General features: G+C 34.6%; 1 protein-coding gene across 1 annotated transcript in view; it reads right to left on the bottom strand.

The window, feature by feature from the left end:
* Nucleotides 1-4,483: 4,483 nt before the first annotated feature.
* LOC140155110 (uncharacterized) overlaps nucleotides 4,484-24,145 on the bottom strand; it is a 66,874-nt gene continuing 47,212 nt past the window's right edge. Inside the window, exons 4-6 of the mRNA XM_072177817.1 lie at nucleotides 14,549-14,631; nucleotides 7,690-7,857; nucleotides 4,484-5,510 (exon numbers count right to left, since the gene is read on the bottom strand). Of these exons, the coding sequence (XP_072033918.1) occupies nucleotides 5,400-5,510; nucleotides 7,690-7,857; nucleotides 14,549-14,631 (362 nt within the window). The 3' untranslated portion in view covers nucleotides 4,484-5,399. The remainder of the gene's footprint in view (nucleotides 5,511-7,689; nucleotides 7,858-14,548; nucleotides 14,632-24,145) is intronic.

Genomic DNA, 24,145 nt, shown 5'->3' on the forward strand with positions numbered 1-24,145 from the left:
TTAGTATCACCCTTGTGGCCACCGTGCAGTGGAAAACCTTAATTCTTTCATTAAAAGGAAATGAAAATTAAAAAAAACACGGATCTACTTGTGCACCAATAAAATTGGCATAGCAATTTGTCTCAAATATGAATGAATTTTAAGAAACATACGGGGTATGATGAACATTGACCTGACGCCATGATAGTAGGATCTATTAGTCGTTTTATATACAATGTATATACCGTATTGTCATAATACCAATATTTGAGTAATATCTAGCAACGTAAATGTGCAGTTCATATGCACAAACGAATACTGATCTTTATGATATTCAGGTTTTTGTACATCACATATAACATGTCACATAGGAGGTCATACGTGTTGACCTTCATCTATTGTATTTGTTCATCTGTGTATGGAGAGGATTAGCGCCATTAAACGCCATTAAAACGCCATCAGTATTAGGGCGTAGTTCAGTGAACTCACGGGATTGCTATTCCAAGTACTTTGATAATACAGATAATATATATTAATGGGTCGAGGCGATTGCATTGAAAAACCTAATAAATTATTCATAACAGTTTAATACGTAATCAATCGATAGTGCGGACACTTTTTATTTGCAAACCACCAAAATTCGTGATCTTTTAGCGTTGGAAAAGAAACCACGTGAATAGAGTGCCCTCTCAAGAATATCAACTCTCTGATACATATTTCAACAGAGGGCAGCAGTCTCGGATGCCTATCCCTTTGTCTATTATTCCTGATATTACAACCTTGAGTAACTTTAATGTAACGACCTTGAAATGTTACTTCTAAAAATACTAGTTTTTATATTCTATAGTGGTATATTACCTTAAATATTTATTCACTACGTTGAAAATACGTACTAAAGTGAATTATGACAAACAGAGGGCGCTATTTAAAGTACGTGGTATTTTGACAACGGAGTACACCGTACCAATACATATGCTGTAATACAGAATATCCATCCCAGCACAGCATTTACAGTGCCAATACGGCCGTATTGACACAATGTGTTACGTGTACATATGTATGCATATAGCTGTCTTTATCCAGATGTAATATGACCATGACAGAGAGATACAATCAAAAAAGCATTGATTCCACTTAATGTAAGAAAAAATTGTGGTACAAAAGGAAAAATATATTCAGATTCATTATAATAACAGAAATATTTGCAACTGTTCTAGAAATAATTCAGCATATTTTATTAACATAATTCATATCTATCTACATGCTACTGCTTGTAATAATATTATTAACATTTGTCTTTTTTTCACTACAAAAAAGTGTATTTCAGTTAAGTAAAATTGCATGGTGAAAGAGCTAAGTAAACCATCACTAGAAACAAATCCACCAATGCGCAACTTTGAATCTATTCATTGCAAGTACTATACCGGTGACAAAATTGGAAAAGAGGTGTGAGCGGCGGGCGGCGCGGATGGGGTATAACGCGTGATTTTTAGCGCAAGTTTTGCCTTGACTCTCATACATGCCTCACTGCCATACTCTGATTCGCATTTTTTTGTTTAAAGCTATAATGTACAATTTCCGACCAATTTAAATTGTGCAATTCTTTACTAAAATGATGAAATGGTAGTAATAATATTAGTAACAATACTACACTGAAATCTATTGCACTGCAACAGATTCGGCTGATTCCATTTATGTGTTAGTTGGAAAATATACAAAGTTACAAATATGGCAAAGTCTCAGGTTTAAAAAATATTAATCCATTTTATTTTAACAGAAGATACATTATAGCTTTATTTTTTTTAAAGCAGCTAAATTTGTTTGCTTAATAAAAGCAGTAGTTTTATATGAAAAGCTATGAAAGTACAGTAGCTTACACAAGCAATTAAGATGGTTACTCATGCCGATTAAACAAAAAGTTTAATCTTTAGGTGAAGAGACGGTAATAAACTTTACACCCTATAAGGATTATTCAAAACTATGCAATTCTCGAGGTCGGTTTTTCTAGGGGCTTTTTCAAAGATTAGACAAGATTGTATATCTTGCTCAAAATTGTTTACATTAAAATCTAAAGTAAATACTTCTGGACTTATATCTTATATCTTCATTTTTGCAAAATACACAAATTTTGAAAGATAAACAGTGTGTTTTATTAATACCATGATAGATAAAACGCATAAAAAGCACCTAATTGTTATTTAACAAAGTTAATATACACGTAAGTATGCATTTGAAAACCGCAAAATATAGCTTAATATATAAGGCAACATCATCCGCAGAATTGGAAAGGATACAATGTAAGGAAGGATGTGACTTTATCATTTTAATTACGGATAACACATGCGTAGGTAAATTACTGGTAGGTGCTTGCCAAAAAGGGCGGGTGGCTTTGTTAGGCTTAGGACTTGTAAGTTCAATACACTGGTACATGGTCCTGCCCCATAAGCCGTAAGCTTGACTATGTTTGATTTTTAGGAACCGGACATTTACCGGCCATGGTTTGTTTACATGTTCTGGTTCCGACATGCCATTACAATTCCTCTCATATATAAGTAATTTAAGCAATGTCACTCTTTCTGAAGTTGCTAATTTGCTCAAAATGTCCTTTGATGTAATATTTTTAACATTTTTAAAATGTTTAATTTTCAGCAGTACATTCAATAATTCACTAATTCTCGACACATTAACACAATTCATTCACACAATAAATTTCTCTTGAAGATAACAAACTAAGCCTCGTAAATAAAAAAAATTTTGGATGGAAATCACGAACTTACATGTAATTTCAAAGAAATCTAAAATTTAATCAAAGATATCTGTATTCAAACATGACGCAACATTTATGTAATCACTACGATGCAGCAATATTGTTTAAAATGTTGTAATACGTATTACGATAAATTAATATGACGTCATCATATTTAACAGAATAGTTCTCAAGATTGTCCACAACAAGCAACATTCATATACTAGTATATATTCTCAATTTTCTCAACAATTGCCAACAACATGTTTACAGAAATATATAATTTCAAGCAATAAAATAATTCATGTAACACATTATAATCAAATTAAGTATTTCTAGGCAAACTGGAACACTGTGAACACTAGTGGCTCCGCGATAAACACACGCGAATATAGCGCGGTACAGAAGAAAGTATACACGCGCCTTACACTGCGCACACGCTTAGTACACTACATGGGCGCAACGCGCACGTTCCAGTTTGGCCAAGAAATAGACACAAATTTATCGAGGGGTGTAGTACCCCCTTAAAGGTGTGGGTTGCTTCTAACATAAATATACTTGTAATATTTTTGATTATTTTTCTTGATTTATAAATTAAGCAGAAGAAAAGGAATTTATATATGAGGGTTTTTTCCGTTCAATGGAAACAGTTCCTTATTTTATCTCGTTAAATTATACTTACCATTATTACTCATAAACATTAAATATTTTTATAATAATTCGGAATAATGGAATCAAGCAACCAATTAATCTGTATATAAATAAAATGGTTGACAACACACTATTTTGTATCAAATTTGCACATTTCAGGTATATCTGAATAATGAAAGCAAACATTTACATATCCAAATGCAATAAGCCCAAAGTGAATAATCAAAACTCCTTATATTCTCTCATTTTTCAATACTTTTTCGAAATATACGCACACATTCTCACCATATACTTCATTAGATACGTTGACAGAAAATGCATGTTTATCTGTAAATAGCCAAGTATTAACTACGATCTACTTTTGACTTACATTGGTCGATACTTCTACATAAAGACGAATAGTTTATGTTAATGTTGTTTCAAATGTATGTATTTATGATTTTATTACTTTTTTTCTGAATGCTCCCTGAATGGGTCTACAAAGGTGAAAAGGCAACGCGATCGGTTATTGATAGCCATAAGTGAGCTATAGGGGGCGCTCAAGAGATAAATTTGCATTGACGTCACAATGGCGTGATTGACGTATAGAATGGATTTTACAAAGAGACAAATAGCTATTCGTCTGTACGCAGAACTTACGACATACACCAAGAGAAATGTCGACAAGATGGTGGTTTATTAAAGAGAGTGCAAGTATGTTTGTCCGTCCCATGTGGGAAGTAAGGTATCCTAGAAACACAATTTGAATTAATTAGTTTAGTTAAATGTACACAAAAATATTGTTTTGAGCAGTTAGAAAACTATTATATTAATAAAACCGTAGAATATATACATTTTGTATATCAATCAATTTTATAAGTCTTAATTACAATTAATACATTCAAGAAATTATTTTATTTTATTTATATTAATACTAATTTTGTTTACGTCTTAAAATAAAAGATGCAATATTAAATTTTAATATTCCATTCTACTCATAAACATTGAATATTTGTATAATAATTTGGAATAATGGAATCAATCAACCAGTTAATATTAAATTTTAATATTACATCTTTAATATTCATTACAATAGATTTTTCCTTTGATCAACATATTATTTAAAACTTGAAACAAAAAACGGAACCAAAAGAGTAAAATACTTACTCATACTGTTATTTATGTTTTAAACACTCAGCTTATGTAACGCAACCTGTTAAAATGGCCATCATGATTGATAATCTAATTAGACGCACGCAACATATCAACCAATATCAATGATGAAACGAAATACATTTAACTTCGTATAATATTTCAAATTTGACTTTATATCAAACCGCCTAACATTTGACATTTTAATTAATTTATTTTAACCGCAGCAGAATGTTTTAACGTTTTCAGTTTTCCAATCGTTGACAATCGAGACTGGACCACTTGAAATCATGACGGCAGCTGTGTTGAAACACATTATCGCTAATCGCGAGCGATCCTTTTTCGACCAGTAAACTGAACTGATTCTTCCATAACAGCTAAACACGATCAAATTCAATGGTCAATCGGCAATTGCTCTACGTCAGCAATTAATATAGAATCTCGGCTAGAATGAGGCACGGCTAGAAGTAAAATGCCCGAGGGCCATGAAAATGAAACAAATAGGTATCCCCGATCAAAATTGCACTGTCTCTCTTGGTCTGGAAAATAAGCTCTTCCTCCAATTCAATAACAATTCTCTCCCAGTAGTCAGAAGTGAGAAACAGATATTATTGAGAAGGATAAAAATATATTGCCAGTTAGGAAGTTCCAGTCAAACTTTATCTTTCTTATTATATACGAAACGTGGTTCAAAAGGAATCTCAAAATGCAAGTTCAAACTTACTAAAACATATTTATTGTATAGATTTATATTTCCTAATAAAATAGTTATTAATTTATTTTTCTTTTGGCATCATTGCAAGAATGGATCGAACCTGGCAATATACAAATAAGAATAGAAATATCCATTTTAAGATCAATGGATAACACTTTGTTATATACACCTAATACTTCAGATATTTGACTGTTCCAATTCAATGTAGTTGTATAGGTAATCTGCAAGGTCGGCGGTGTGCATTGGTAAACTACCTGCTTTTTGTGCCAAGATGGCCCATCTCACCACCTGAAATAGATATTATACAAGATAGAAATTAATCAGGAAACAAAATCATTGTCTAAATAAGTGACGACAATGGCGACGCCCATGATTCAATATGTCGGCGTCCGCAATTCAATGTGTCAGCGCAGTAGAACATTACCCAAAATTAGATGCTATTGCGCGAGAAGAGGATCTAATTTTTCCAGGCGTATAGTAACAATGAACTCATAATAATCGCCTGTTTCGTGCTAATTGAATATATATGATTATAATGTTGACAATTGTGTTTCAACATTTAAGAGACTGGCTCATAGAGAACATTTATCTTTCTAATTTATCTTTCTAACAAGTGCAAATAGCCCTATGCAAGACTTAAACTAGGGAGACAATGCTAGCAACGCGCAGTGCAATAAGATTCGGCAACTAGATGCTGTATCTGATGTTGTGTTTAGTTGTTATTGTTGTTGGACGGATGATTAGACAATAATAACTGCGCACTATCTATTTTGAGGTCATTGTGTGAAATCGGAGGGTTTTGTTTTGGGCCTCGGTACTTTTTCCTCGGGAGCTACCGCTCCCTCAGCCAAAAACAAAACCCTCCAATTTCACACAATGACCTCAAAATAGATGGTGCGCAGTTATTATTGTCTAATCAAAGCCCGCCAATTAAAGAATTAAAGGTGTCTGGCCCTTTGTCATGATTGGGCAATATTGAGTATCAAATATTATGCAAATATATAACCCAAGAATGATTATTATTAACTTTCAGCAAGAAATATATACAACAAAAAACAGAAAACAGGAACAAACAAAGCAAAACAAAACATTTTATGGGCCACCAGAGATATGATTGGACCTTCCTAGGATCCAGCGATGTTATGACATGTTCATCTATAGAAGAAATGGTGTTTGATTTATGAACGGCAAGGCGTTCTTTAAATAAGAATATTTTGTTTAACTGAATGTTAACGTCACGTGTGTCCCTTATAATCGTCACATACGGTTGACGTTTGCGACACTTTTGCATACCTCGTATTATACCCCGGTGTTTCTTCATTGTGTAATTCGAGTTAAAAATGACGTTTTGTCAATTCTACCTCAACGGCAAGTTTATATTTATTTTCACTATTAAGCAAACATTAAGTCGAATATTCAAACTACTCTCCATAGTTCACAACCTCAAACAAATGCGAGTAGATTTACTTAAAAGTTCTGTCCAGGTCTTATATATCAAGTCAGCTATTACCACGATTTCCTACAAGGAAGTTGAATATATTTCTCAGTTATTTGACAATGCACTATTTCTCAATAGTGCAGGTATAGATTACAATATTCTTGTCCTCTTGAAGATTCACGTAAGATTTATCTATTAAGTGTTATGCAATACATAAACATCATCAATTATATAGGTAATTAAGTCGTCTCATATAGGTCTACATTTAATTTTATTCAATGTTATTAGTAAAAGTAGTGTTGCTAATCAGGTAAATAATTGAATCACCCTTTTTAGAAACACCGCATCGGGCACACATTGTAATTACAGTGGTACACTACAAATGAGTCACAGCTGCATACAATTACTTTTAAATATTATTTGTAATGAGGGGGCGCAGGTCCAACATCATATGACATATGTGTCAATCTGGAACCATTTTTGGTGACGAAGGTATAAATCACATTTTTGAACATAAATTTGGAAAATATTTCACCAATTTACATAGAATCTGATCATATTATGACGTCATTTTATCGCGCTCATCGACATTGTTGGTGATTATCTTATAATATATAAGTTTTGACTTCAATTATTGAAAATGTAGGGGAGCGTGAACACCCATCGCTTTCATAAACATGGATGGGACTAAAATGTACTACACTGTATACAGATTATTTTTTTCCATTCCACATTTTGTTTCATTAGATCAATACCATAGCTCCCCACACTTGGACCCCAACCGTACTTAACGGCGCTTTGCAATACATAGTCCATATATCAAAGTTATACTACAATTTGGTCAAAAATAATTGCTTCTACCAAAGATAACTTATGTAAACGCCATTACCACCCACAACCCGCCCATCTTGAACATTGCGTCTTGTTTTTGAAACAAACCTACGTTATTTCATACGTAGGATATAAAGCAATGACGTCATAAATCAAATCAATAAACAACTAACACCTTTACTACCAATCAATGCCTACCTCTAGTATATCTTGCTGCCAATTGTCCGGTAATGTTGAGATTAAATTTTCTACTGCGCATCTTTCTCTCGCAGTATTATGTGTCCTCGTTGTACTCCGGTAGGTTCGCTTACTCAATGTGTTCCTATGATTACTTTGTTCCTTTACACCTTCTGCAATTCTGTCCAACTGTTTATAAGAAAAGAAGAGGGAAACATAGTTATTATGATTAAGGAAACAAGTTGATGGTATAAAAATTGCTTTTGATAAACAGGATCGCCATCTTCATTTAACCTTCATCTATACGTCTAACCATTCTAATGTATTACAACGCTCAACTTAACCACCAAAAAACATTGGCCAATTGTGTGGACAGCCCTGTGCAGTGCACGCTATGACGGACCCAACGCAACTCGAGTGTAGGGGCTGGGGAAATACCCACCAATTGCTCTTATATGAACATGCTAAAAATGCTAAGATATCAAAATTGATTTTCAATGTAACAGTACTAACTTTCTATGAAAATCGTATAATTTTATTTGTACGGTTTTAAGCTGAAAATTCTAGTTTATCTTTTGTTACAGTATTTATTTCCATTTTGCAAAAGGTTATGATTTCACAGCACAGTAATGCCATATGGAGATTGCTGGTACCGATTTTGGTATCAATGAATTGAAGAAACCCTATACAATACATTGGTACCATCATATGGCTTTTTCAAGGGGTTGCAACTACAGCAACATATTTCTTGGTAAGATGTGTTACAAAATACTTTGGTTAGACGAGGTTAAAGGAGAAGAGGATAATGATGTTACAAAATTAACAATTTATGTGATATCGGCTGAATTCCAAACACATTCTATTTTATACCATGTAACACCCCGATAGCATTAGTTGTTCTATCATGTCTATGGGCCATTGCAATATACACTTTCCTTCAGCAAAACCACTGGAGTAGTTTAATTAAAAATGTTGGATTAGAAAGTATGTGTGATTGGCCTCAATGAAAGATTCAAAACGCACTATATTTAGGGTCGGACCGCCCACCTGTATGTACATTTCCACAAAGAGACATATTCAATTATGAATTACAAGTTTAAATACTTTTGTTGTCATGTGTAAAGCAGTAACGAAAGTACCCGTGGTCTTCAGTTTCGTACTTTGATTGTTTAATAATCATTGATTTTATGGTTAAGTATCATCATGGCCATCAATTTGTTTAATATACCAGAACCCTAAAATCAACCGTATAACGCGTATCTTGGGTTCGTTGTGCTATGAATAATAAGTTACGTTGTAAATAATGACGTATACGTATATCGTATATATAGGAACGACCTTTAATTAATAATAGGTATACGAAGTAACTACGTAAAATACTGATAGTTTTTGGCAACGATTCAATGCCGCTGTTCTTAGGCTTAAAAAACACTGCTTTAACTGCTTTTAAATAGAAATGTAAATAAAGCCATGAACGGACCCACTTAAAGCAATAATGTGTGATTTACATAAAGAATAGTTTCCTGTTTAAATGAGGTAAAACGAAGAAAATTGATATTCCAGCGCCTACAATGCGTGTATTAGCTCGCCGATCATATTAATGTATAATTGCGCGGAGCATCACGCAGCTGGGACGTATATAAGACGTACGACAAATAGCGATATGCACACAATTTATAAGTCACTGATACAATGATACATGTACAGATGAGCTGACTTTCACGAGACGTGTTAGCAAACACTAGATCGTTGAATTCTGAATAAAACCGGATATCTCTGGATTTAACATATAAACTTAAAGTTTACTGTAATTAAAGTACTTCAGGCTTAGTCTTTCGCGTGGTATTTTAGTACACCACTGGGCATTACAATCATGCAAAAAAGTAGAAATTCGAGAAAAATTGAGGGCGTCGCTGTGAACCAAATCACGCATTATGGCTTTAATGGGATCCGAAATTCTCTGTTGTGCTGGTATGCCGGTTTTCAATTTGCGATGTGTGACAACCTGATTTAAATTGATCCCTTACGGTAGTGTAATTGGCAGGAATTTTCCACAGGATATCTGATTTCGTTACCCTATATATTGATTATGAGATATAGCCAAACAAAGGAAATATTTCCTTTTGTTTCCTGTTGTTTTGGAAACAATTTAGTTGCTCATATCTTTGGAACTGGTTGTTCAATTTCAATGGGGTTTTCTGCAAAATGCAGCTTTGTAAATGCTTTTTACTATCTTATAAGAAACTTAAAATCTAATATTTCCGAATCCGACTGATTTTGCTTGATCACATCACATTATGTTCTTATCATTACTTCATGGGCCATAATTTATTGTGGCATAACCGTAACGGTAGTGTTGTTTACAGAACAAAACAACTGTTTATTCTTTCACATTTCATATGGTTAATTAACATGAAATGTTCAATGTTTTTTTAATAATTCAGTTTACTTTGGCACAATCAATATTAACGCGAGGAAGGACATGTCAAGACTTAAATAACAATCAACATGAACAATGGCATAGACATAGATCCTTAGAAAATAGCCGCTTGTAAAGGGAAACGAAATACAGGCTTAGATATCTCATCTGGTCTGAAATTGATTGAGTATCTATGCTCAAGAAATATACTAAAAGTAATCAACAGGCCCGTGATCATGGTGATGATAACCGACGCGTCTGTTAAATTGCTAACACGAGTGAAAAAGTGGAATAAAATCCATCAAAAATACCCTTTGCTGTTTACAAATCTGTTTTTTTTTTGCTAGATTTTAATAAAAAAACATTTCAAAGTACAACGTCGAAAGATACAACATCTAGAATGCACAGCCACGTTAAGGTAAGGAAATAAGATTAAGCATGGTAAGTAGAATGTAGTTTTAAATGGGAATTAAAGCAGCTCATGGGCTTTGTGGAAGATATTACAATGGTATTGATAAGAAAACATTATGGATCAGAGAGAATAGAAAGAGAAAGGTATGTGAATGGAGGAGAGAAATTATGTTTTAGTTATTTCAGTCACTTGGCTGGTCTTGTAGAGGGCGACCATGAAATGTATAGGGACATCACAAGGCAAAAGGTTTTGGAAGAGCATCCTGCTTGAGTATGAATGTCACTGCTGAATGTCACTGAGATCTTTGCTTAAGAAGTAAGAATATGTCTAGCAAACAACTGGAACATTTTTCTACAAAAATAGTAAAAAATACACCACCCTTGCGGGCCATATAAACAGGTGATTGGGAAATATTCCTTTAGGGTGGCATGCAATATGGTTGATATAAACAAGTTTATTTCGTGCATGCAATGTTGGCCTTGAATAACTCGAAATATCAGAGCGCAGTATTATTAAATTTACATTTAGTTTAAAACATTAAATCATTGGTCTAAAAGGTCAATTTTGAAAATGTTAGAGAGTGGTATTAAGGGTATATTTTCAACGTTATCATCTAGGTAATTTAATTGAGACTACAGCCTGTCAAATATCATTTACTTTGTACAAGCACCCGTTAAGTGCACCCAAAGAGGGTTTACCAGGTCGTACTTATAAGTATGTATTAAAATAACATTGTGGATGTCAACATGAATATACATATCATAAGGGGATATTGAATTGTAAAATGGTGCATTAAGGTTTTCTTATATCTAATTGTGTGACATTTCAGCTTGAATTTGCTTTTTATTTGAAAGAAATTGGTGGACATTCTGTTCTTATGTTATGATTCATAGATGTGGACAAGATAACGCAAAATTGAAGTCACTTGTAATATTTCCTATATTTCCACATACTAATGCACGTATACAATTCCCTTTGTATTTTATTGTTTTTATGAAGCATTTTTTGACAAATTTGTTGTTCAACTGGTAATTAAACCTATTTTATTAGAAAATTGTGTTTTTATTCATCTTTTTTATTATTGCAAATAGCCAAGCCATTTTTTGTTGTTAGTGTTTCTAAACTTAAAACGTCAATTTGAGCAAAGTGTCGTTTTGCGTCATTTTAAACCTTACGCGCAGCTTGTTTCAGTAACGAAATGTCCTATTGTGTTGAAATTTGGGATATAATTATGTATGTCTAGACACACATACAGGGTGTCCCTGAAAGAACTGTATCGTCGGAAACTTAATTGTTTGGGTATTTTACCGCCACAACTAAACATAACTAAATAACTGGCGTGGTTGCGGCATATATCAGCTATCATATACTTTTTGAATTTTGACAATTGACCACGCCGTTCCTGAAATATAAGAATTTTACGAAACTCCCTCGTTTTTAAACCTTTCCATGGATTCAAATATCAATCGATGATATGTATTCGGAGTGCTAATCACCACACACCATCAGCGCATGAGGCGTCTATTGTCATTGATAGATATTTGACTCGGTGGAACGGTTTGAAAATGAGGTAGTTTCGTAAACTTCTTTTATTTCAAAAACGGAGCGGTCAATTGTCAAAATTTAAAAAGTGTGTAATGGCTTATATATTCCTCGACCACATAAATTATTTAGTTATATTTGGTTTATGCCTTAAAATACCCCCGAAAATCAGTTCCCGATGATACAGTTCTTTCAGGGACAACCTGGAGAACGGATTCAAAACAAATATTTTAGCGCCAAAAACGACGCATTTATTATTTCATACGAACTTCTCTTATTCGTGTTTTTCTACTTGTGTAGTTGTGTTACCTACAATGGAAACGATCAATCATAGTGGACTTTTCCCGTTTTTCTTGTTTAAAAGAAAACGATAAACGATCATAGTTGGCATTATTCGGTTTTCTTGTTTGAAACTGAAATACGAAGAACGATTTGCCGGTCATGTACATTACATGGACCCACGATCCTCCCTCTTTTTATTTTGAAGATTTTCATTCCCGTGTTTGTGATTTCAAATGTTCATATTACAACAGAACAATACAAGTGTGTAATGGGCTACCAAAGCAATGCAGTTAGTTGTAGCACCATCTGTGGGGTCCCCGGGTGGGGTCTTTCTAACCTGCGGCTCACCACTCCAGGACCATGTAACACCCCTGAAGTCAGTTGCTATTTTGTACATGTTTTTGGAGCAGCCCAGTAGCACCACATACACCTGTTACCACCCAATAGAACAGTATATGAGACTTCTAGTAGCTCCTATACACTCGAAACATTTTTGGTTGATGTTCTAGGAAATTGTATACGTTTCAATGAAGTATTTTGTTGAGTTCAAGTCCTATCTAACCAATTCTAAAAGAGTATTATCAATGTTTTATCAGTATAAAATGTGTCACTGTGTAGGTTGGTATCCAATAGGTATTTTTGGTGCTTCTTTATTCATTCCACATTATAATGTGTTGCTGTATTCATCTCTTACCCACCTCAAGTATATCATTCAATAACATTGTAAAAGATCTGACACGTAAAAGGTAAATGTAGGAAGAAGTTTTTTCATTATCGCTATACTGACAACATCGTCTCTGGCGTGTGCGTTAATACGATAAGCGACAGATGAATCTTTAATTTAATTATCATATACCGTTACTCTTAGCAAGTATTGTTAACATGGCTAGCAACATTATTACATGCGACAAGCGTATATCGACACGATTTTACATACCACCACTGGGATATCATGACCCTACTTCCCCTGTTATTAAGCTTATTTATATGTGTGGGTGTTGCTAAGTTTGTTACGCTTTCGACCCTCTTTGAATACATTGCCGGGTTTTGCTGTTTTATTGATTGGAATTTATGCCCTCGTTTAGTATGCTATCACTGTGAAAATACATGGCCTGTAAGTTACTGAGAGTTTCATCATATTTACGGGAAGTTACGTAGTTTATAAACAATATTTACGGAATACAGTACCGATAAGTTTGCTGCCACCGAAAATTTCAGTAATAATATTCTCTGAGACGCAATTTGCAGCGCAAATGCGGGCATCAGCCTTTTAACACTTTACAAAATAAATTTGGATCACACTATACATAGGGAGATCAAAGTACACATGGATTGACGTTTAGGGCATATCAATATTTTACACATGTAGGCCTATAGGATACGCGTTTTCCTGATCTTTATCCGTTGCAACGGTACATGGCTAAATTATTACACTCCTTTTGAGCACTGGAAATAAAAGCCTTTTGGAAATTCAATATACGCTGTAAATTGCGTTAAGCTTAGTTAAGTGAATGACGGGAAATCGTGGTTTTTACAGTTAATATGAATCAACAATATTTCAAGTTCACCTTTATTGTTCTTTATTATTTTTCTATAATTCATTCTAAATAAGTACGCTTCTCATTGTCTATCCTTTTCAAAATTATTTTATGAAACTGACCAATATTTGATTAATACCATAGAGTCTGTTCATCTTTGTCACCCACTTTTGACGTGTTTTTTTGTTCTATACATTAATTGTGTTACAAAGTAACCTTTTCTGTTAATTTGCAAACAGTAAAAAAGAAAGAAAGTAAAAGCGTTTCAATTACAACGGTTCTGGATGGCGTAAAAAAGATAAAATTACTTTAGTGTTAGCTTGTCAAGTTGTATATACCGTTTGAATGACGCAATATTGACAATACTATAGCACATAGTCAGGTTAATAAAACAGTCCAAGGACTCACCAACATCCGCTATCAAAATACACTAAGAGGTATAGAAAAGGACCAAAAACAAATTGTCCGTGTATTTATGAACTAAGGGTACAATACTATCGCCAGCGACGCTGATCACCGACCAATAAATATTATCGTATATGGTCGCTGAAGAAGGTATAATCGCGCTCATTGGTTGTAACTAATCACTTGTCGCTAGCAACTGAAAAGTGTTAATTGGGCTTTAATCAGATACTAGTAACTAACAAGAAGAGGTTGTAAGTTTTGTTACACTAAACTAGCGCTTACCATTACTTCTGGAAATCGCTGGTTATCTGTTATCCGGCTGGATCCATCACGTTTATAATAACAACCATTCATCAGAGGGGTACCTGAGGGAGGAGATGTAGACAAAAAAAATCCCCATTAATTGTAACAATATTATACTTCGATTGTTTACAAGAAGATGCAACATTTATAGAATGTTTGCAATTACATCATATTTGAACTTGAAGGTTAAAAATATCTACTCAGAAGTATACCAATGGAGCCCATTAAAAAATACACATTGAGTTCGCTAACCTGTCTATAAGGTAATTTAATACTTGGGGGAAATGAAAATATTCAAGACATTATTCTTTTGAAATTAAACGAAGAAATTGTGTAGGTATAACATTAACAAAATGTTGCTCAACGGATGAAATCTATTCATCAGATATGCAGCACCTGTAAGAATGACATAATAACATATTTGAACATTTTTCATAACAAAATAACACCCACTCGTGTATGTGAAGAAAGGACAATAAATTTTGTGTGATTAAATTATTTTCACTTGTTTAGTTTACACAGCGTTAAGGGAACCGGACGTTTTTGTCATAATTTGTCCTCAAACTTGATGCAGGTAGCCGGTTTAAATTATTTTTTTCTCAAAATAAATATGGTTGGAAGAAAGTTCATAATCTAGATAATGTTAATCCCGGCATATGTGAATGCCAGCATATCGATCCGTGGCGCGCTTCGAGGGATGTGAGTGTGACCATCCATAATGCCGTTTTATTATTATTTAATTATTATTACACTATTTTCCATGTTTTCTTTAACTGTATTGTAACGGAGAGGGACCGGGAAGATATCTGAGCTCAACGTGTAAGGAAAGCAATGCAAACTAATTTTTTCCGTTCATGATTTTAGATTCAATTCAGTGACTGATTGTCACGGATATAGCGACTTTTCCCCCACTCATTTTGTAATGCCTTGTTTACGATGGCCTGCGTTGATCAGTCATTGAATAAGTTATTTACACGTTTCTCAGAATTAACTAGATGAGGACAGATGGTATTCAAAATTATATTTTTACATTGCAATGCAATATTTGACCAATAACAACATCTATTCAGACACAGGATATGGTAAGTATAATTTGTGTATCTATCTATTTTTCCTGTTCTTTTACAAACCAAAAAACATCACATCCCATCCCCACCCAAACACCATCACATCCACAACCACAAGAACATTAATTGGATTTTTACTTCCTTTACCGACGAATTTGATCCATAAGAGCAGTTATTTGGAAAAACGAATTTGTCCGATACAGCAGTGTTTTTAAAGAAAAAATACCCGAATTTAAAAGTTGCAGCTATTTGTATTGATTCGAAGTCAGTACGAAGATAATGGAGGGTTTTACGCGCCACAATGCTTGTGTAATAACCATTGATCGCTGTAAACTGCAACTTTTAAATTCGGGTATTTTTCTTTAAAAGCACTACTGTGTTGTTAATATTGAATGACATTTGCCAAATGGGGTATCAAAATGCGCGTAAATAAATCATTCTTCTTTCTATGTAGAAATATTGTGTAAACAATTATAAGTTATGAAGCTATAGGCTTATATATAACAGATGCGTTACTTTTTGTGCAGACTTTATATCCATACGAGCGTCACAAGTTATATATTTGCAAACATAGCAATGACGGCATACAATCATAAATTGATGTAGTAGTATATGTATATACAAGCTCACCTTTAGTACTGTGAAGACATATGTCTACATTTTTAAAAGCTCTTCAAACTATTATGGAGAAAAGCAATTCTCTTACTAGTGTCTTGTGTTGAAATGATGCCGTCAAGCTATGGCCATTGTATTCGCAGTGCAAACTTGAAAAGCTTTGATAAAATTCACGTACACCAGCCTTTTACACTAAATCTGTGGATACTTTAAAATTTACCACCCAACAGATAGCCGACCGACCAATCGAACATAACAACCCATCCACCAGGCATAAAAATACCCCAAAAGAAAACAAATGCTAAAAAAAAATCGCTGACCCACCGACTAACCAAGCCACAAATCAAGCAACCAAACATGCAAGCAGACAAACCAGACCAAACAAACAAGCAAACCAACCAACAAACAAACAAACAAACAAAACAAGGTACCAAACAAGCAAGGAAGCAAACAAACAAACACACTCTGAAGAACAGGTGGTAAAAACAGAAATCCTTTAACAATCATGACAAATTTTACATTGGAATATTGAGATAAAAAGATAAAAGGCCTTCACTGGATAATAATCTGTCTCGATTTCATATAATCTATTCAAAAAATATGAAATTCTTTCCGAAGAAAATGTAAATACACTTCAGTTGCTACAAACATTACAGAAACATTGATTTCAGCACTTCTCATGTAAATGTTGATATTTAAAAGAGAGTTACAGAGGATTATTTTATCCAAACAGATTTATGTATTTGTTTACATTGTCGATTATTTGACTAGATACACTGTTCATATATCCTAAATCAATTCTTGTGTTTGCAATTTAAGCCGGGTGTCGTACAATTTTGCCGATTATTGACGTACCCCAGACCCGGTTGTGGACGTGCTGCTCTTGCAAATCTACAATGATTTGTAAAAATATATCATATCGATCATTTTCAAGAGCCCAGACTGCGATGCAGATAATGATTTTAGATGATGAAATTGAAGGCTTTTAATATCATTCTCAACACACATACACCAATCAATAGCAATGGTCTGCTCGTTTTCATTTCACACGTGGGTTGTTTGACAAAGCAAATATAGCTGTAAAAATTGAAGGAGATACTTTAACCTGGAACATTTAAATGCACGACGATACACCTTTTGCAAGGAAAGTTTGATGTTGGTTATGTTATATGACATATTATTATGAGTCCGGTAAAGGCCCCGTTTTTATAATTAAGCGTTGTTTTTTAAAAGACTTGTTAAAGTTTAAAGTTTAAAATAGGCACTAACAACCCAGCAATTACGTTTGAATAATTACTCAGTCAAAATTGAAACAAGGGAGACATAAAAGAAAATAATAAAATCAAGATTTGTTTTACGTATTATGTAAAGTATGTGATATTAGAGAGTTTGCGAAATGCGTTCCAATGCAAAAACTTCAACGTCATGATGATTATAGAGGATTATCTTTTCAAAACCATTTTGCCATTAAAGCCTCTAGAAGTCGAAGTGAACACGAAAGTCTATATTGAACAGTAAATTGTGAGTGAAAATACGTGAATTTAAGAACAATAGTTTCAACATTTCCTCATAAACTACAAAATCTATTATCTAGTTAAAAGAACTATTTTTTTGAAATCTAATTTGGTTTGGGTAAAAACCGCGCCACTGATTACATTAGGTTACAATATTATTCCGTTCCAAACGCCATGCTTGGTATTCACTTTTGTGTGTGTTCATGATGTAAAAACAAATCAGTTTGCGACATGGTGTTCTGTAAAAACTTCAACGGCAAGGGGATTAAGGGGGTACTACATCCCTCGATAAATTTGTGTCTATTTTTGCATTGTCCCACGACAAGCGGTTTGTTATTTATGATAAGAAATAAGGTACCGCTAGGATGTACCTCATTTCCTGTCATATATACTGAACCGCTTGTCTTGAGTCACTGAAATTTCAGTGTAGTAATTGGATTCCTTGCCCCAATAATATACATAACTTTTGTTACCAGTGTGTTATTATTTTTTTATGGTCTGTTTTACCACCGCTTTTGCGATGCGTTGCTTTGCGATGCGGTGCGTTGCTGCTCTCCATCGGACTGCAAACGACTGCATTGCGATATCGCAATAAAGTTAAATACATTTTAACTTGGAAATGCGACGAGTTGCGTTGAGTTGCGGTAAAAGGTAATCGATATATCGGCATCGCAAAGCAACGCATCGCAAATGCGGTGGTAGTATGAACGGACCTTTAGAACATCGAATATTTCCATCGTAACAATAAAACAACGGTTCCTGCATTTTATTCAAAATCTCGGATTGTGACTGAACTACATCACATAGAGTTTTGAATTTTGCATTTTTTTACATTATAATTATGTAAAAAACAGAATTTTGAAAAATATTGAGGGCGTCTTCCTCAGCAAATGTTATAATATGGCTTTAATATAACCGGCATACGAAATGGGTGTATGTGATAGGGTGGGATACGTTTGTTCGAGCACTCGTAGGGGGAGGGGGTGTGGGGGGGGGGATATATTCACGTGTGTATATGACGGTATTACATTAAATAAAAATCATTTGCAAGGAAGTCCAGTCCAGTGAAAGTCTGCATTACTCATATACACCAGGCACAAAAAGAAACTCGTCAGTTATATTCATCCTTGCTGTTCAATAACTTGATAATTTTGGATTATTCTGAAATATACATTTTGTTAATTGGACTTTGCTTTCTCATTTGACACCCTGTTCGTGAAAAACGAACAAGAATGGACAAAGATATGCGTTTCCAAAGCCTCAAACCCCAAAATCAAAAGTTGCATTTTCAACGATTTTCAATGGGAACGCATCATTGTATTGCACACAAGCACCACGGGCCAATCAATAAAGCACACAGTGTAACAGGCACAATTGAATCAATAAAATTGCAACTTTTCATTTTGGGGTTTGAGAGTTTGGAGGCGCATATATTGGACAATTCTTGCTCAATGTTCACGAACAGGGTGTCAAATGAGAAAGAAAAGTCCAATTAACAAAATGTATATTTCAGAATAATCCAAAATTATCAAGTTATTGAACAGCAAGGATGAATATAACTGACGAGTTTCTTTTGTGCCTGGTGTATTTGTCACTGTGATCTAATAGACAAACTAATTGTAGACGATATTACTTCATTAGTCGTGCATTAGTGTACGTAGCTATGTTTGATAGAGAAGATAAAGATGAAACTTTTTTTTTTCGTTTCATGCGCAGGTAACCCGATTATAATACCACCAACTGGTGCGTGTGAGGCGTGGTGATAACCTTAACTCCAAGCTTACCAACGTTACAGGTTAGCTAGGATTATTAGTTTTATTATACAAAACTTCAGAATGCAAGAGATGTCAAAGGCGGTTGCACTTCTTAAATACCATGTACTACTACACGACTCTACAACAATTAATCTTAATTAATCACCTGAAGCAATTAGCCCTAATATTATTTACCATGTTTCATAATCATGCTGTTTCCTACTGTGTTAAATGGGTCACGAAATACAAGTAGGTAGAGTTAGAAATATGCTTAAATACCTTACGGTAGATTTGACTACTGCTGTCAAATCGTTCGACCGACATTTTACCTCCCTTAAACCATATACTTGCCATTTGGAAAGATAAACAATATTTTGTGTGGTACAGTAGCTTCGCATTAGCCTGCAGTTTAAACCATATACTGGTTCTTTTAATTCAAGAGCGTTGTATGGCAATGATTACAGTACGACATAATTTAATTTCGGTTAATCACGCCAAATTTGACAAGATGACAATGAAGTATAGTGTGATTTTGAAACATGTATGGAATTTACACTTGGGTCGGTAAGTATTAAAGGCCCATTCAACGATTTGCTCATTCTGAAAATTGTAAAATTCAGGTTTTTTTTTGCACCTTTGCAGAATGTGCTAACATAGTATACTAGTGGTTGAGCCGAAAGTCGTGTATTAAAGACATAAAGCATTTACACGGAACTGCGATATCACTAAAGTATAGATAGATTTGAGCTTTCAATTTTTTTCCAAAATTTTGAAGAGTACCATCATGCGCCATTACCTGCAAATTTGACCTGAAACATATACATTGACCCCTGGTCACGTAAAAGCTGTACCTTGGTGGCGCACTTTAAAAATCTCAATTGTCTCAATTTGTGAGAGTCGAACCAGAAAACAATTACAATACTTCATTTTTTTTACTATTTGTTTGATTTATCTGCAAAGGCTGGGCTCATTAATGTAATTATATCTTTTATTTTTAGGCTACTGTAATACAGTGTCATTTTTTTTAAAGAAGCAAGGAGCATCATTTAATACACACATACTCCAGTAATAACCCATTTGTAAAACTATCGTAGCTACGTTAATATAACACACAAAAGGGCCACACTATAGATACATTCTAGTTAAGACTTTCTTGGTGAAAAATATATTCATAGGTAAACGCATCACAAGTCAATTTTAGATGTTAGTTTATCCCATGAGTTATACCTCAAAAGGATAAGTTTCAAAAGTACAAATAATTGTACATTACGGGTATGCGATACTCATCGTAGTATATCGTGCAAAATTTGCTCACTTAAATAGAATTAAGAAATAAGACTTTTCCTGATATTTTAATGCAATGAATTTGTTCAAATAGTGAGCATTTTGTTTGCTTTCAAAGAATTTTTATCAAAAAGCCTTGCAGTGTTGAATTAATAAATTATTCATTTACATTTAAAGTTGACCTGGTTTCAAAGTGTGTCAATAATATTATATATAGTTACAGAGAATTAGGTATAGGCAGACTTTCCAGTTGTCTGTTGACCAATCTTAAATTCATTCAAATCACATGTAAATAACACATGCCGTGCAGATTTCTTTGCTCTTATAAGATTGGACAAAATTTCGTCAATACCTGGATCGACCAACGACTCAAAAAGCTATGCTGTTGCAACAGTTTGCCTATTGCCCTTCCAAATACAGACATTTCAAAACTTCCAAGAATACAGAACTCTGCAGCAAGACATGTTACGTGCTCGAAAACTCACAATCACATAACACTAATTCATCGGGAATTACTCGTACACTGGCTACCAGTGAATTTCAGAATCATTTATAAAACTCTTCTTCTTACATTTTAATGAATAATGATTGATATTTTTAACGTGGCAAAAAATACCCTATGGGTTCTATCAATTTGAATGAAGTTTCCGGACTCTAAGTTTCGCTGGAAATGTTTTGCTAATTTTGGTAAATCACTGAAAAGCGATGTTCCCGTGTCATGATAACGCCAGAAACAGGTTTATTAAATAAGATATGTGGATCACTTTGACAATGTTTTCCGCTATGATACCTGATAAAACCACAGGTACGCCAAAGGTTCGCTATATAGACAAGGCTCGCTATGCGAATATGAAATAAGGTTAGCTATGATTTGAAATTACTTGGTACTCTAAGTCGGCAAAACATGAGTGAGATTTAATCATTCCCTACAAAAGTTCTTTTCAGAGGACTGAGCTTTCGGAACTCTAGCGAGTGTCATCTTCAGAGCGACTAGATAAACATGATGATGCACTAGGGGAACTGTTAAAAGGGCATGTCAATGTGATTGACATTAAGTGTCAAGAGGGAATGTCAAAATGATTAACAGGAAGTGTTCGGCGAACATTGAAGACAAACAAGGTGAATAAACTAACATCCAACAAGCTTTGAAGCTTAACAAGTAAGTTCGTGGCTTTACATCCCTACCTACCAGGACTGACATGATTGACGAACCTAGGCCTAATTCCGCGGGGAATTGAACACGGGCCGCAGTGGTGAGAAGCGAGTGAGAAGACCACTACACTAAACCCGTCCTCCCAAGGGAGGACCTCTAAGCTATACGCAAAGTTCTTCGGAAGAATAACCTGCGCGTTTACTTCAAAACGACCAATACTCTACAACAGCAACTTGTACACCCCAAATGACCCTTATCCCAAGGATCTCCAGCCAGGAGCTATCTACTCTACATGTATACCGTGTGGATCTTGTGACCAAGTTTACATTGGTGAACCTAGCAGAACTTTGAAGAAGAGAACTAGCATATACCAAAGAGACACGGATTTTGGCAACACACACAAATCAGCAGTCGCTGAGAGCATGTATGGCAAAACCAACACGACCTTGACTGGGACAATACCAATATTTTGGACATGAACACCAAGTGGTTTGAAAGGAAGTTCATGGAAGCTTGGCATGTCCATTATGCTCCAGACAATTTTAATAGGGACATTCCCCCTGGATGGAATAGATTATTCTGTTGTTCTCCACACAGGAAGTTCCTTATTTCCAGTTGGTGCCAGGCGGCGGATGACATGATCGAGCCGGCAACTCGTGAAACCGCCCGGCCGTATGGCATTTTCCATATACTCGATTAGTTTTGTGGGGTTCATTATCGAACCCCAACGGTTTTAGCTTGTATTTATATTATTTATCAACATAGGCCTATTTGTTTGTGATATTTCAAGCGTTTTAAAATTTCAAAATAATCCCATTCAACTACACGGTTGACGATGAAAATTTACTGAATTTAGGGAATGCACGTCATACACCACCTGGTTGGTGCCAGGATGTCTGGTATGTGGCTTGAAGCTCTGCGGGCGGTCTTCCTGTAGTTTTCAATTGTATTCTTTGCTAATTTAAAACTTTTTAAAGAATTTTTGCAGTAAGCTGTTTATCAAAAAGTCATGATTTGTTTTCAAAATTCTCCTATTCATTTGTGTGTGCAGCGGGTGGTGTAGCTGAAAATCATCCAGACATCTGACAATGGGTGGTCTGCTAATGGCTGCCTCCATGAGCTGCACTCGATAATTTATTATCGACTTTATTTTATCTATGTACAGGACTGTTATTGACTCATTGACACTTCCTGTCAACCATTTTGACATCCCTCTCTTGACACTTTCTGTCAATCACATTGACGTGTCCTTTTGACAGTTCCCCTAGTGTATATAAGGCGCATCATCATGTTAGGATATATCAGACTCATATCCACTTCACCAAGTCCGCAACTGATGCGCAGGTACTCGTCGCCGACTTAAGATTGTGATTACCCATTTGATGGGGTGAAGCGATCGGGAATTAAACCATCTTGCCCAAGGACGCAACACACTCGCCGTGGTGGAGCGCAAACCCGCAACCTTTCGAAATGAAGCTAGCGGCCTAGCCACTAGGCCACCGTGCTTCCCACGGTGTTCAGAGCTTCATATCTTTTAAGATATGAAGCTCTGAACACCGTGGGAAGCACTAAAAAAAACCCATGTATGCCCATTATAGAGTCAAAGAGAAACCAGCTAATACCACCTGCTATTCATGTGTCTTGCGAGCTCTAGTTTTATTTACTTCATTTAAACACGTACGAAATGTTTTTAAATTGTTTGTCTACAGTATGAGAACATATGTTTCGCTTATTAAAGCCTAAAACTGACTTGAAATTATACCAACTTGATGTGTATTTTTCAAATTGTTCCGAGATGAGATTACAGTGCATTTACAAATGGCCAAAGGCATAAAATCAGTTTAGCAACCGATTTCTGAATAATGCACAGCTGATGAAATATTTACTGAAAGATTAAGGTAAGAAAATAGAAAGGAATGAAAAGAATATAGTTATCAGATTAAATTTCGTCTTTATCAATTACCACAATTTCTATATGAAGAGTTATGATTAATCATTTAGCTGTGCATTAACAGTTAATCAATAATTATAACTACTCGCTGATACATAGTGTCTCCCCGTCGACTTTATCTCGTTTCGGTTTTACTTCAGCTTAAAAATAAAAGATTCAAAGTAACCACTTTTTGTATGGGTTTATCGTATTACTCTTTTCTTTTTTTATTAATCATATTGTTAAGACTTTTAAGAAA

The sequence above is a fragment of the Amphiura filiformis genome, chromosome 1, assembly GCF_039555335.1.
Source record: "Amphiura filiformis chromosome 1, Afil_fr2py, whole genome shotgun sequence".
In the NCBI taxonomy this organism is placed as follows: domain Eukaryota; kingdom Metazoa; phylum Echinodermata; class Ophiuroidea; order Amphilepidida; family Amphiuridae; genus Amphiura; species Amphiura filiformis.